At 44.8% G+C, this 15,239-nt stretch overlaps 1 protein-coding gene across 1 annotated transcript in view; it reads right to left on the bottom strand.

The window, feature by feature from the left end:
- The window catches only part of MSMO1 (methylsterol monooxygenase 1), a 56,366-nt gene extending 45,228 nt beyond the window's left edge, over positions 1-11,138 (bottom strand). Inside the window, exons 1-2 of the mRNA XM_069631382.1 lie at positions 10,976-11,138; positions 727-1,035 (exon numbers count right to left, since the gene is read on the bottom strand). Of these exons, the coding sequence (XP_069487483.1) occupies positions 727-981 (255 nt within the window). The 5' untranslated portion in view covers positions 982-1,035; positions 10,976-11,138. The remainder of the gene's footprint in view (positions 1-726; positions 1,036-10,975) is intronic.
- Positions 11,139-15,239: the final 4,101 nt, after the last annotated feature.

The following is a 15,239-nucleotide window of genomic DNA, read 5'->3' as shown; positions in this document are numbered from 1 at the left end:
CGTTGCACTGGTCAAGGTGCAAGGTTGCACGGTATTAGCACTAGGGCAACGTTTTCCCTATTTCCTAAAACAATGGACATATTAGAAAACCACTGCATCATAACAGGCGCATGGTATATAACCACTAGGCCAAAAGCTGCCATAGTGCAAAAAAGATACATTTAACTGCATTTTTGCACAAGGCCAAACTTTGTCCTGGTGCAAAAATGCATCAAAAAGTTATCTTGTTTGCACTGGGGCAATCTTTGTCCAGGTGGTTATACCCCGCCAAACTGCACTTGCCATGATGCAATGATTTTCTAATATGTCTCAGTGTTTTTAAAAAACAGGGCAAACTTTGCCCTAGTGCTAATACTGTGCAACCTTGCACTTGCACAAGTGCAACATTTCTGTAATCTGCCCCAGATGATCGTTCTGAGCAAGAAATTACAGGCGTCAGAACAGAGAACATTGGACTTTCATGTGCCTCACTCTACCGGTATAAAACCACAAAGCCAAAACATCGAGAGGGTACACATCCGTGTAATGTAGCCGATAGTGACCCGGAGCCCTGCAGTTATGTGCAGCATCTGAACCTTCAAGGAAATCAGGACGAACGACGCCTTGTCATTGTGTGCTTCATGCTCGCTGTCGGTAGGAAGTGGGATATTCCCAGAGTATCGATTCCCTGACTGCCATTTTTTCATTTCCCAAAGAGCGCTTAATCCTCAGAATGGCCGCACTTACCTGCTGGATCTTATACTTTTGCATAAAGGGCAGAAACTGAAATATGAATCCTGGAAGGCAGAACAGGAAGTAGATGAGCTCGTGGACGAGCAGTGAGCCCCAGGTGGCAATCTGAAACTTGGTGTAATTGTCCAGCATGTAGGTCCAGGCATGTTTAAATGGAGGCTGCAGTGGGTTGCCTGGCAGCAGAGAGTCAATGTACTCCACAGCCAGGTAGGCGGAGTTTAGGATGTCCGCACTGTCGTTGGCTGCCATTGTCCACGCAGAAGGCACTTCTTGGGCACTGGATATCCGGTAGTATAGTGTTAACTGTAAACAAGTAAAGTAAAAGTAATTACAAAAATAATTAGGATCTTTATTAATTGCTTAGGGGAATTACCATTGTAAACTGATAAACACTGAAGTGTAGCTCACCAGTTATCAAGTCCTGACGTCCAGAGCGCTCAGACATTGTATGGCTGGGGTATCCCACCAAACACCAACTACTCATCCCTTATAGACAGCCTTAATGTAAAAGGCACATCCCCAGCAACACTCGCACGTCTCCTGTAACAATCAAACAAACTAACCCCCACAGACACATTCCAACACCCTACTCACTCCACCAAAGGCAGTTAACCACTGTCCATCCACCCAAACAGGCACAGCACCGCCCTTTGACCAAATCCCCACAGGCCCACATACTACAGTAACAAACACATGGAATCTCTCATCCCATCTGCCCCACAGAGGCACAGCCCCACTCTTCATCAACTCCACAAATTCAAACATGAATGGGACCTCCTTCCACTGTACCCTCCACCCTACCCAACTGGCCATAGAGACATTGAAGGACAGAAAAAATAGGGGGACGGAGCGCAAATGGGTAAGAAGGGTAAAGGATGGGGACAGAAAGACAGAGTTAAATTACCAACTTCAGCACCAGAAGAACTGGGCTTGTATTTGGCTTCCTTAGTTGAACAACATATGTGAACTTGGGCAACTGACTATTTCCCTTCACTTTTGTTTAAATATCTGACAAATGTGGGGGAAGCGTAGAAATAAAAGGAATACCAATATTAAACACCAATATTAAATGCTTAATTAGCCAGAAACAATTCCCAAAAGAGTACGGTTGTGGTCCAGTGGATAAACGGCATACTTTGCAACAAGGTGATAAGGATTGTAATCCCGAATTACCCACTTGCCCAAAATTATGTAATATTGGGCACATCACTTTAACTTACTGCACTCCAATTGCCTTGGCTGCCAAATGTGGGAGTTCAAAGAAATATGCAGAACTGAATTAAAATCGAAAAGATCCAGAATCTAATCCCACTTCTTCATTTGATCCTGGGCAAATCACTTAACCTTCCTGTTTGTGATTATCTGTCAAATTTGAGAGTGGTTAGAAACAAAATGAACATAGTGCACACTAGTTCACCAAAGGAATCCGTTAGGAACGGTATGTTAGTGGCAAAACCAAAGACTTGATAATCAGAAGGTCTGGATTCTAATCGTGGACATCATTTCAGTGCACCAATCACTATCCCTATTGTTGTGGCTTGCAATCACTGTGGATCGCATTGCAGCGCCTGGGATTGAACCAATCTGACTACTGATTTGTTAAAAGTCGGTATGCCATTAGCCTGGAGGTTTCAGGTACTGGGTCTGTGGCAATTATCAATCCCTATCCATGAACATGCCGCTGTGGCCTCCCATTTCCAGCATTGTGAAAAAGCATGCACCGGCTCCCAGTTAGTTTAAGGGATCATGTTGTGTCCCTTCCTGTGATGTCATTGAGGGATGAAGGTTTATGCAATGTTGCTTCCATGACCCTGATGACTTGAGTGACTTCACCCTACTGATCCTAATCCCGCTTTCAGTATTTGTGAGCCTGGTCAAATACCTTTCGATCTCTTCTCCGTTCTCACATTTGATACAGGTTGGAATATTTAGTAATAAACGGTATACCTGTATGAAGTGTTACATTAAATTGGAACCAGAACATCTGCATCCTGATCTCGGTTTCCTTACTTGACCGACATGGGCTGCTGTTGTGCAAATCGCTAGTTTCTTGTGCTTCAATTCCCTTGTCTGGCAATTTATTTTCTTGTTTTACCACATAAAGCAAGTATCTTTAGTGCAGATTAATGATGAACTGTAAACTCTGCATTTTGTAAAGTTGTTAGCTAGATACAGCTTACCTTTTACATCAGTCACTGACTTGGAGCTGCAGTGGACATCTGAGCGTGTGTGTATCCAATCATTACAACTGGTGCTAGCTAGGCTGCCTGTCATATCTTTGATTAACAGTATGTGATTTAAAGAGTATGGGATGTTTCATGCTCCCTATGCTTTGCCTGTGCTGATTTGAAACCAGTAATCCAACGGTTAACAAATATGAAATATTTCCTACAGTGTGCGAAATTTCCCACAAACCTGGTTCAGAGAAATAGCACAAATAAAGACAGGCTGTGCATTTTTTGTCATTCACCCCATTCTGAATGACGCCCGCCGCTCATTGTGTGAGAACCCTGCACAATACCTGCATGAATCAGTATTCGGATCCTCACAGAGAAGCTTGAGTCCTGCGGACAGCGCACGCTTTTACCAAAACAGGAAAAAGCAGACCCATTCTATAGGAATCTATGTTGCATTGATGGCCACAATTATTTTCATGATGGCGTGTATCCGACACTGCATGTATGTTATGTTAACTGCGTTTCTTAAGTGCAACCTTCGCCAGCTAGGGCATAATGGCGCTAATGGGGTAGAAACTGTAAAGGGAGCAAGCAAAGAGGCAGCGAGCAAAAGCTCAAGCCGTGAAGAGAAAAGTCTGGTGGTCAACAATCTCACGAAGGGACAGTGAAGTGAAGTTCCACAGCTGAGCCGCAACCACAGAAAAAGAGCGACCTCCCACACAAGAATATTTGAGGAGGGGAACGAGAATCCACAAGGCAGAAGAGGAGCGCAAGGAACATACTGACCAAATTTACCTTGCAGATATTGGGGCCCTGTTTTGTAAAAGGACCAATGGACAATACAAAGGGCATTACACTTGATCCGTTTAGCAACAGGCAACCAGTGCAAAGCATTCAGAATGGGAGATGCAGAGGAATAATGAGCAGGACCAGTGGCCAGCCTCGCTGCAGAATCTTGGAGAATTTTCAATGCAATCGCTGGAGAAGAAAAGCAGAGTGAGCAAGAAAACTCTAATTAACAATAGTCCAAAGATCCAAATGTTAAAGAAGATATAACCCAAGGCATAAAATAAGCAGTGTTGCATAGCAGTTTACTATGCATTTCTGTCAGTTTGCTAATCAAATGGACACTTGTGTAGCAAAGATAGCTATTTAAGTTGCCCTCTTCTTTGAAAGCACTGCTCACGCTGCATTGCTCTCTTACCCTCTATGCTCTCTTCCCCCTCTTTTCTCTGTTCACTTTAAGTCCTAATGGAGAGAAGGTGCAGCAGTAATCATCTCCTCCACTCTTAAGTGTCAAAGGCATGTGTGGGATTGCAAGTCAAGAATTTCTTTTTCAAATGAATGCAAATCAGAAATAATCGGGATGCTAAATTTTGTATATGCTGTCTGGTAAAGACCAGTATGTGTCAACTTCATATTTTTTTAAAAAGACAGTCATGCGATTCCATTCCTAAAATGAAGGTTGTTACATAATGCATGATTACAGTATTGATACTGTAAAACACTGCATCATCTCCAAAGTTTAGGTTAGTTGTCATTGTGTCAACTTCATTTTGTTGGGGAAAGTGCATGATATTGACGAGTGAACACTTTGAAAATGTACATGATCAAATGCTTTTGATGGGAAACCTAGTTCTGTAACCTGCAGGTTGCATACATTTTGCAACTGGTGCTCAATCCATTAACAAACCCATACTCCTTGCCATTCATATTATAACTCAGTTGCTTTATACCACGTACCCTGAAATTGAGATGACCACAAACTACAATATTCCATTTAGTTTGCAAAGTTCTCTGCGTGCTGCGCAATCCACTCTGCTTAGTCTCTTTCTGTCCACTTCCATAATGAATACACAAAGCTAACTAGAGGCAAAGTAGTGATCAATAGCTCCATCCAATCTGTACATCTACAGATCTAGTGCAATACCAAACACTGTAGTTAGCCTCCAGAACTCATTTTGCTTTATGATGATTACCACCTGCAGGAGATATCTGGCCAAACTGTTTTCAGAGTCTTTTTTATCATACCTATTTATTTGTGTCCATTCAAGCAGCTAACCTTTTACATTTTATAGACACTCGGTTGTGGCTCACAAAATCTTTTCGCCCACTCGCATAGTTGAGTACATTTTATGATGGGCCAGTAGCATTTGCAAAAGGTGTTTGAAACTTGTATGTAACATTTACTTTGCAGTAAATGTCAAACAAAGTTTCACTGTGCATGGCTGGCCTCTGGGTGGCAGTAGTGTGCCAAGCAAAGCAGGTTTGTAGTGGCATGCACCATTGTACACAAATCACATTTTAAATTTGTTGTCCTCCATTGCTATGAGATGAGTGCATTTCTCTTAGGTTGAATAGGGAAACTAAGTCACCCAACCTGCAGGTCCAGCTGAATTTTAAATAATTGGCAATGTCTGACTCCTCTAACAAATGCCTTATTTCAGAATTACGCTAAACTGCTGTATTTCATGTCTTAGGTACAAATAATATCTGTTGACATTAACAATATTAGTACAAAATTGCTAATCAAATTTGTCTGTTTGCTAATCAAAAAAATGTTAATTAGCAAACTCAGCTAATCAATTTGCGAAAACTAATATATGCCTTGCAACCAGAGGGCGAAGCGGAGGGGGTGGTAGGGTAAAGGTTTGCACAGGATGCGCAGTTTATAGTGAACAGAGATGGACGGCAGACAGACAAGTACGACACCGCTCAGCAGTGGCAAGGAGAGGGAGATCAAGCCGGACCGAGATCTGAGTCTAATCTATGTATGAGAATTACTGACACTCGAAAGAGTGAATCAGTTTAACAAGCGGCTGAATATAAAGATTAAAAAGAAGAGGGGAAAGATCAGAAACTTGAGGAACACCACAAGTAAGGGGCCTTGGAGCTGTAATTGAAGGAGAGAGCGAGAGAGACTGAGAACGATCAGAGAGGAATGACCTTAACCAGCACGTAGAAGTGAAATGCACCACAGCCAAGGAATTATCTAGGTTTCCATGCCTTTTATGGCTGCATGTGGTGAATAGCAAGAATCCAGTAGAATGAGCCGGACCCTGGATTCTAAATAAACAACAAGAGGACACTGCCTTGCATACAAGGGTACAGGCAAGAATGCTCCATTTCCGAAGAAGTTGTTTGTTTTGTGTTGACATCTCATTTTATGCCCTCAAAAGATGCTGATGTCCCCCTTGATATGCCTCCAGCTCCTCTGTGCTACTGTTGATTCCGGACCCATTCCGCACCCATCAGACGCTGATGGCCTCGGAAGCAATGATTATCACTTTCTTTCTTGAAAGCAGAGCATGTAAAGTGGGAATGATTTACAAGTGAGGGCCTACTTAAGAGACCATAGTTTTGGACAAGACATTTTTAATGTTACCTTGTTGAGAACTGCAAAGGGACATTTTTATTTTAAAAGGACATGCAAAGCACCAGTTGGCTGCCTAAATCTATGCCCTCCTCGCGGTCCTTTAAATCTATCACACAAAACTGATTTTAGCTATCTGCCTTATTTTCACATGTATATATTTACCACGCCAAAAAGCATTTATTTTGGTATTGTACGATTTGACCGTATCCAAAAGGTTGCATGTACAAAAAGCCCTAAAAATGCTACCACCAAAGGTTTGAACACCAAAGGTTTGAACCTTTGGTGGTAGCATTGTAGGTAAGTATTAACAAACAAAAAAAGACTGCGGGGTCTGCAGGGGTGTCCCCCGCACAACCTTGCTCACTATACCTTAGAGTATAGTGAGCGGGGTGTTGCGGGGGACATTCTCGCAGATTTAAAAAAAAAAAAAAAAACCTGGGCTGCGGGGGTGTCCCCCCGCAACACCCCGCTCACTATACTTTAGAATATAGTGAGCGGGGTGTTGCGGGGGACATCCCCACAGCACACCCGAAAAAGAAAGAAAAGAAAAACAGGGGCTGCGGGGTTGTCCCTTTATACTTTATACTTTGGAGTATAGTGAGCGGAGGTTGCGGGGGAAACCCCTGCAGCCCCCTTTAAAAAAAAAATGTTAAAAAAAGAAAAGGACCCTGCGGCGCCGGTTCCCGATTACAGAACTGAAAGGGAACTGGCGCTGCAGGGACTCAGCGTGAAGAAAAAGGTAAGCAGGGTATGTTTATGTTGGGGGTGTGGGTGGGGGTGTGTTGAGGGTGTGGGTGGGGTGGTGTTGTGGGTGTGTTGTTTAGGTGGGTGGGGGTATGTGTATGTAGGGGTTGTGTACGTGTGTTGGCATTGGGAAATGTGCATACCTTTTGTGGTTCACGCATTTCTCATGCAAACTTTCCGGCCGCAGGAAAACCAGCCGCGGTCGGATCACGTAGATCCTTTTTTTTTAGGTACAATGTAAAATTTTCCTAACATTATATATGAAGCTTGGCTTTGTCAAACATTGAAACACAACCAGGTAACCTTTTCAGACATTACCTTTTGTTATGAGTTTTCAAGTCTTGAATCCACAGACCATGTTTGCCTTTCTGGTATATGTAGTCTTCCATTCAAGGTGGGGGAATATTGCCCCAATTGTAAGCTTTTTGCCTAGCATATTTCTATAATGATTTATATATTTGTGTGAGTACTTTAATATGGTTTGTGTACTTTTCAAGTTATCTTCATAAAAGAGAGTATTGTTGAAAGCCAAACGTGGGGTTGAGAGGGGTAAGGATGAGAGGGCAAGCGAGTCATGAATATTTTCCCAGGATGTGGCAAGAGAGGTTGCAATCCTTGAGCCTGGAGAAGTTATTTTCTCTGGTTCTGGCCGTGTGCTGATTTTCAGGGCGCAGGTCAAGGATACATGTGGGTGGACAGCGTATGCCCACTTTTTTAAGGGGGTGGGTGCAACCCATGTTAGGTGTTTTTGAGGCAAGCATTAGAAAAAATGTGCATGCTCAAGTGTTCGGCTACTGTGATTTCACCACAGGTTGCCATGTTTCCAGTACAGAAGCTTACCCACAAGACCACATAAAAGTATCATTAAAGCACACATCGTCTGTTTGGATTTTGTTTTCCTTGGAATATTTCGTTATAAATTGTTGGGTTTAAAAGGTGGGCAGCTTTAATACTTTGCCAGCACAGTTATGGGAAATTGTCCTTTCTGATGTTATTTTTACAGTGCTGACTACTTTTTTGTAAATGCTCACTTGTCTTGTGCACTTTCATCTAAAGGGGAAAGGTCAATTGAACTAAATTTGCATATCTCACTTAAAGATATGTTCACTTACTACGCATATATTAATGGGTCTCAGCTTTTGATTTTTGCTACGGGCAGGGCTTCCAACACTGAATGACACGAGGGAGCTGTACCCATCCCTAGTTTGAAGCAACACATTTCACAGCACATTTTTTAGCAGGAATGGAAAAAAGCTGTATGATTTATAGAAAGGTCTAAACAGATACAATCTCGGCAAGTCACCTAACCTGCTGAGTTGTCTTTGCAGCATTCTGCTATTTTATCTCCGGCTACTCCTGCACCTGCAAAGCAGATATGGCCTGCCAACCCCTCCAATCAAAGGTCAGGTGTTCCATTAATGTGGCCCCTTCCCAATTTTGTAGTGAGAAGCACTTGCTAATATTGCAAGATGTATGCCAACATGTCACCAAGCCTGAACCCAATCCGGCCACAAACAATGATTTGGATGAGCATATCAAGGATAATGGGTGCAGCTGTGCCCTCTACCCAATGTACTCAGTGCCTATGCATATATTATTGAGCCCACACGCTCCCACTTTTTTTAGAACTCGAGCCCCGTTCATTTTGTTAACGTTGAAGACCTGAAAAAGCGTACTTCCCTGCCTCAAGACTGGACTCGTAAATAGGCTATATCGCAATATAAGGCAATCCTGCAGTAGGCGCACCCTACATTGACTGCCCCAGGGCCAAGTCCTGCCCTGAAATGACATCCTTGGAACTTGCTTAGTGTTTATTTATTTTGACAGCCAAAGTAATACTTATCTGTAGCTTCTGAAATAAAAGCCTACTGCTAGATTGTACAGTATGGCCGAATATATCCACAATAAAAAATATAAAAATTTGGTAAACACCTACAAAAACAGCAGTTAACTTCGGTTAGCAAAACAAAATCACATTTCTGCAGGTCTTCCACATTCAGATGGTGTTTTCAAACAGAAGTTTCAAAAATACCTTTTACAAACAACATTTCTACCAATTAAATTTGTGAAGAGATGTTTTAAAGTTTCTGAATTGTAGATTGGTCTCAAATACCGTCTTCTCCACTTAACCGAAGTGTGTGCTCTTGGGCAGATGCTTTTATCTCACCATGCCTGTTCTGCCAAAATTAGAAGTGTTCTGCCAAAAATAGAAGTCTATTTGAGGTATCCCGCTCACGCTGCCTTCAACTTAAGAAAAAGTCTCACTCCTGATATTTCCACATGGGTAAATATTAATAGTGACAATCCATATACTGGACGGCAGTTTATTTCTCTCCTGCCTTAACTCGTGGCAACGTCTTTTTAATTTAACTTCCCTTAATACTGTTGCGTATTGAAGACTCTATAATATATTCTGTAATATCACTGTTGTCCCTATTTATGCAAATACTGGGGGGTTAGGGGGCGCAACACCTTTTGCCACCCAGGGCCCTGCAAACCCTATAGCCGACCCTGCATGTTACCCATACCCATTATCCCATGCCCACCAGCTGTGCCTCTGGCTCTCACCCAGTGCCCACCTGCACGGCCCAGCGATTTAACACCAGTCCTTGTACACAGCAGAAGTGCCCCAGTCATTCTGGCAGAACTGCCCAGGCCCCACACCCTGTTCTGTGACCACTTGTCCAATTTACTCACAAATGGCCAAGCCACTTCTCACCAGAACTGTTCTGTTAGTTTGGCATTGCCTTCAGTTCTGTCTCTCCCTCTTTTCCTACTAGAGGTGCCCTGGCCTCACATCATGTGCCCATCGGTGCTGTTCTGGACCCCATCAACAATGCCCCAGTTCCATCGCTGCACTTGACATAACAGTTAGACATATTCCGTAAGGCAGCAGCTGCATCTATGCACAAAATGTCAGGCACAAGATATAGTTTTTGTAAGATCCTAGAAGCAAAATGGAGCACAGACACCCCGGACAGACACCAAACAGTGCTTCAGGGAAAGAGGATTGGAAGAGGGCACAGTAAAGTGTATTCAGAATTAGCACTGTGGCATGAGAAGTCATTAACACCCAGTTCAAGAAAGGGGTAAACGTTTATGCAAGTGCAGACGTTTGTCATGCAGCAATCATTTTGGAAAGAAAGGGGTTGTATTTTCAGTTGCTCTTCTTAAAATAAATCAGTACATCATGTCTTGCAGTACCCAGAGCTCCGATTTACCTCGGTCCTGGAGGACAGGAACATTTTAAGTAAACAACTGTGGGACAAATTAAAAAGGGGCTTCTGTCATGGAAAGTACTGTGACGAGGTCGATATTATTGGCAAAACTTCACGATCTAATGTGGCCGAGCACAATACAGAACTGGAACATATTCAATTACTTTGGTTACTGCGCATTATTGCAAGACCATGCTTAGACAGCGATCACTCCACCATTCGGCTCTCCAATCTCTTTAAAGCATAACGTGTCATAAAGCACATTTCCATAGGCGATGGAGAATTAGTGCTCGCAAGTTACGCTGAAGTTAAATGTGGCATAGGTCCACATTCCCCGCTATAGCTCCTACTCTTGGGGAGCTGAAGTTAAACGTGACATAGGTCAACATTCCCAGCTATAGCTCCTACTCTTGGGGAGCTGAAGTTAAACGTGACATAGGTCCACATTCCCCGCTATAGCTCCTACTCTTGGGGAGCTGAAGTTAAATGTGACATAGGTCCACATTCCCCGCTATAGCTCCTACTCTTGGGGAGCTGTTTTATACGTAGGCGCTGCTCTTGGTATCCGCTCTACTGCATATTTGTATTAATTTGAACTAGATATTTGGAGGAGTGGAGCCTGGGATATGCACATCTTGTATGGGCAGGTACGTGGAGTAAAATGTGGTGAAGGCTTCTGGGGAGATGTGAAGGGGGGATGGGGCATCGCTAAGCGCGCAGTCACTCACCTTTGCTGTGGAGGCCTCTCGTGTCACACCTGTGTGTGCTCTTCTATATATGAAGCAGCAGCCCCCGCTGTGTCTTCAGCACCTGGACAGAGCCACCCTTTCTCCGTCCCCCTCTGCCGGTGGAGCGTCCTCGCCCGGCTACGCGCCCATTGGATAACAGACTGAGAGGTAACAACGTCACAGCACCCTACTCCGACATGCATTGGCCGAACGGATGGAGTGAGGATCGTCAGACAGCTCACCCACAACCAATCAGAAACGCGGCAGCAAACGAGAACCGTGTGACGAAAGTGAGGTGAGAAAGATAAGTCGGTCAGTCACGTACGTGCGAGTGCTTCCCTACACCTAATATGGCGGCAAGACATCACGAAGCGCCAACTCTAGGTCTAGTTTTGTAAGATGTGTGAGTCCCTTTAACATTTACAGTGCTGTCTTTCGTCCGTCCTGTGACTAATGCTTGGGAAGGAGGGGTAGCAAAAGGTAGAGTAGGGACGGGATGGAGCCTTCACACATCTGGACAGTCCCAACGGGTGCCTCAGTGTCGTATTACCCTGCAGAAAATATACCCCCTACAATTACAAAATAATATCTGCTGGCCTCAGTGCGTTACATCCAAGACTTTCTCTGACGCCCTTAACAGCTAATCGTATTCCAAACGCTCCCAATATATAATATACAAGTGATGATGGTTTACACATGAACAGTCACAATGTATGTGCAACTGTAATAAAAAGCATAAAAGTGAAAAAAGTCACTTCATTTTTTTATTAAATCTTGAGTTATATACAGAAGAACAAATCATTGGGTGACAAACGTACAAGAAAGAAACAGACGTTACAGGCACTCGATTCAACCATGTTACATACGTATCCCACTTTCAACAACTAAGGAAACACGGCATTCAATGTATGGACAAATGTATCCAAAAGACTACAATATCTTTATTATTAATTAATTTATTCCTACCGCGCCATAGCCCGCAAGCATCAGGGCGCCACATGTACACGCAAAATCACATTATCATACATGCCAACATTCAGATGCACCTGGGAGGGAGATTTCCACAGGAAAATAGGAGACACATATTTATGATATGATATGATATGGCATTTGTAACGCACCTATACACAAGTGTTTCAAGGCGCGATGAGGCAGGGGGGAGGGGAACAAGGGGAGACAGACAATGATCCTACTAGGCCAGGTGTCATTCAGATTGTGTAAGTGCAAGGGTAGAGGGGACTGGGAAAAGTGCAATGGGAAGGGGAGAGGGGAAAGTGCAGTACATGGTTAGTAGAGTACAAGATAAATAATAGGGCCAGCTGGTGGCAAGTGCAAGGAAAGTGCAGCACATGGTTAGTAGAATACAAGATAAATAATAGGGCCAGCTGGTGGCAAGTGCAAGGTAAGTGCCGGGAGAAAGGGGCTGTAGGATACAGAGACAGTCCCGTAGTGCAGGTAGGCAGTGCAGGGAAGAGTGGCTGGGCCAAGGACTGAGATCGGTGAGTGGCCCAGTTGCAGATTCAGTGAAGGTTCAGTGATTTTAGCAGGGGAGAGAGGGAGAGAAAGCGGAGGCAAAGAGGAAGGTTTTGAGGTGCTTCCGGAACCGGAGATGGTTCTCCTCAAGTTTCAGGGCGGCAGGAAGGCTGTTCCAGAGGGAGGCCCCTGCTGCGGAGAGAGATCTACCCCCAGCTCGTTGCTTGGAGAAGCAGCTGACCCTGAGGTAGTTGGAGGTGGATGAGCGAAGAGGTCGAGAAGGAAGATATTTAGGAAGAGAGAGTTGAAGGTATTTTGGCCCAAGGCCCCAGAAGGTCTTGTGGATAATGCAGAGGGTTTTGAACTTAATCCTCGCAGCCACTGGGAGCCAGTGTAGTGATTTCAGTCCTGGAGAGATACGGTCCCTGGGCTTGAGGCCAAGGACAAGTCTCGCGGTCCTGTTCTGGATGAGTTGCAAAGGGCGGAGAGTAGAGGCAGGAAGATTTAGATAGAGGCTGTTACAGTAGTCCAGCCTCGAGAGAACTAGGGCTCTGGAGACAGTGAGCTTCTGGGGGAAGGAGAGGAAAGGAAGGATACCTCTGAGGAGGTGCTGCTGATAGTGTGACTTCTTAGAGACGTCAGATATGTGAGGAGAGAAAGAGAGTGTGGAGTCGAAGATGACCCCGAGGTTTTTCTCCTTGCAGGTAGGAGCAGGAAGAGGGCCAAGGGAGGCCGGCCAGAGAGCTGCAGGGAAGGAGGGAGTGGGTGTGCCGATAAGTAGAATCTCAGTCTTACTGGCGTTAAGGCAGAGGCCGTTGGCGGCACACCATTCCTGGATAGCAGAAAGACAGTCAGAGATGAGGGAAGGGGAAGAGGAGGCTGAGGGTAGCCTGAAAATGAGCTGGGTATCCTCCGCGTAGCACTGAAAGTTGGGACAGAGAGCGGCGATGCGGTGAGCAAGAAGTGCCAGATACTGGTTGAACAGCCAGGGGGAGAGGTTAGATCCCTGGGGGACACCACAGGTAGAGAAAAAGATGTCAGAGAGGAAGGAACCCAGTTGGACCTGCGAGGGTCGATTGAAGAGGAAGGAGGTCAGCCACACCAGAGCCTGACCAGTGATACCCAGGTTATCACGGAGACGGTTGAGCAGGATGATGTGGTTGACAGTGTCAAAGGCAGAAGAGAGGTCGAGCAAAATGAGGACACAAGGGGTGTTAGAGTCAATGTTTGAGAGCAGGTCCTCACAGATGTTCAGGAGAGCAGTTTCCGTGCTTCTGGCAGCTCTGAAGCCAGACTGATGGTCATGAAGACTACCAACAGATTCAGCATGGAGATTAAGCTGGCCAGTTTCTCAAGGAGCTTGCCCAGGAAGGGAGTGATAGAGATTGGACGATTGTTAGCTGGGCAGGAGGGGTCGGAAGAGGGTTTCTTAAGAAGGGGTGCACAAGCGAGTGCTTGAGGGGGGATGGGAAGACTCCAGAGGCGAAGGAGTGATTGCAGGAATCAGCCAGGGCAGGAGCCAGGGAGTCGATGTGGTCCTTGATAGTTTTGGAGGAACAGGGGTGGACCTGTTTTGACGAGACTTTCATAGATCGGACTTGTCTCGAAGCCTCCTCAGCAGAAAAAAGGGGAAAGGAAGAGAAGGAGGGAGGAGGGATGGCTGCAGAAGGGCCAGAGGGAGAGCAGGGAATAGAGGGGGGAGGTGATAGGAGGAGAGTGAGGACAGGATGTCCTGAGTTTTTGAAATGAAGTGAGAGGCCAATGCCGTGCAGAGGGCCTGGGAGGGGACAGGAGAGGCGGAGACTGCAGCAGGGTTGGCCAGCTCCTTGCAGATTTTAAAGAGTTCGGCCGAATTGTTAGATGCCGCAGAGATGCGGGCTTGGATAAGGGCTCTCTTCTTAGTGAGAACGGAGAGCCGGTATTGCCTTTGGAGCAGGTGGCAGGCCAGTTTGTCAGAGGATGAACATGAAGCACGCCATTTCCTCTCTGCCACCCTGCACTTGCGTTTAAGGGTGACGAAATCCGAGTCATACCAGGAGTTACATTTGGCTTTGAGCTTCAGGCGGATTCTCATGACAGGGACAAGGATATTAAGGGTATCAGATATAGCAGAGTGGAGAGTGGAGAGGGCTGTGTCCCCCCTCCCATAGGAATGCATTGGGGCTACAGTTATTTTAGGCAGGAGACTGAAAAATAGCAATATTTTTCACCTAAAAATCAGGAGTCTCCCGCCTAAATCGGGAGGGTTGGCATGTATGCATTATACAAACAAGTCACGGGACAACATGAATCTACAGATTTATAAAAGATCTTTATACACGGTAGGTTTAGAAAACAAATATATTTGCATTAATTTGAAGAACAGGGATGTCAATTGCGTACACAAATGACTTATAATAACACTTTTACAGATGTCATAGGCTTTCCCACTTAAGGTGCCTGTACAATAGCACAAAGATGAGAACAAGTGGTGAGCCTTTTATAAGGGTGTAAAAAGGTGGGAAATAGGCCAGGGACACAAAAACAAAAATGAAATATATAAGAAAAAAGGTGACTTACAAAAGTAACATTAACCTAAGGGGCCAAGTGTTTCAAACTTAAGAGGAGTACAATTTAAATATACAGAATTACATGATTAAGCGTCATTGAAGATGGTGGTAGGGCATAGCTCTCAACTCACACTCTTTTGGCGGGTGTCACCCGCCTTGTAAAGAGCTGAGCCACCCGCCAAGCCTCCTGCATGCCCATTCATTTCAATGGGCTCTCACCCGCCAAAAACAAAATCGGGTAT

Source organism: Ambystoma mexicanum, chromosome 6q (assembly GCF_040938575.1).
Source record: "Ambystoma mexicanum isolate Mex_15411 chromosome 6q, UKY_AmexF1_1, whole genome shotgun sequence".
Taxonomy (NCBI): Eukaryota; Metazoa; Chordata; class Amphibia; order Caudata; family Ambystomatidae; genus Ambystoma; species Ambystoma mexicanum.
Note: the sequence above shows the minus strand (reverse complement) of the source record. Positions and strands in the feature narration are given on the sequence as shown.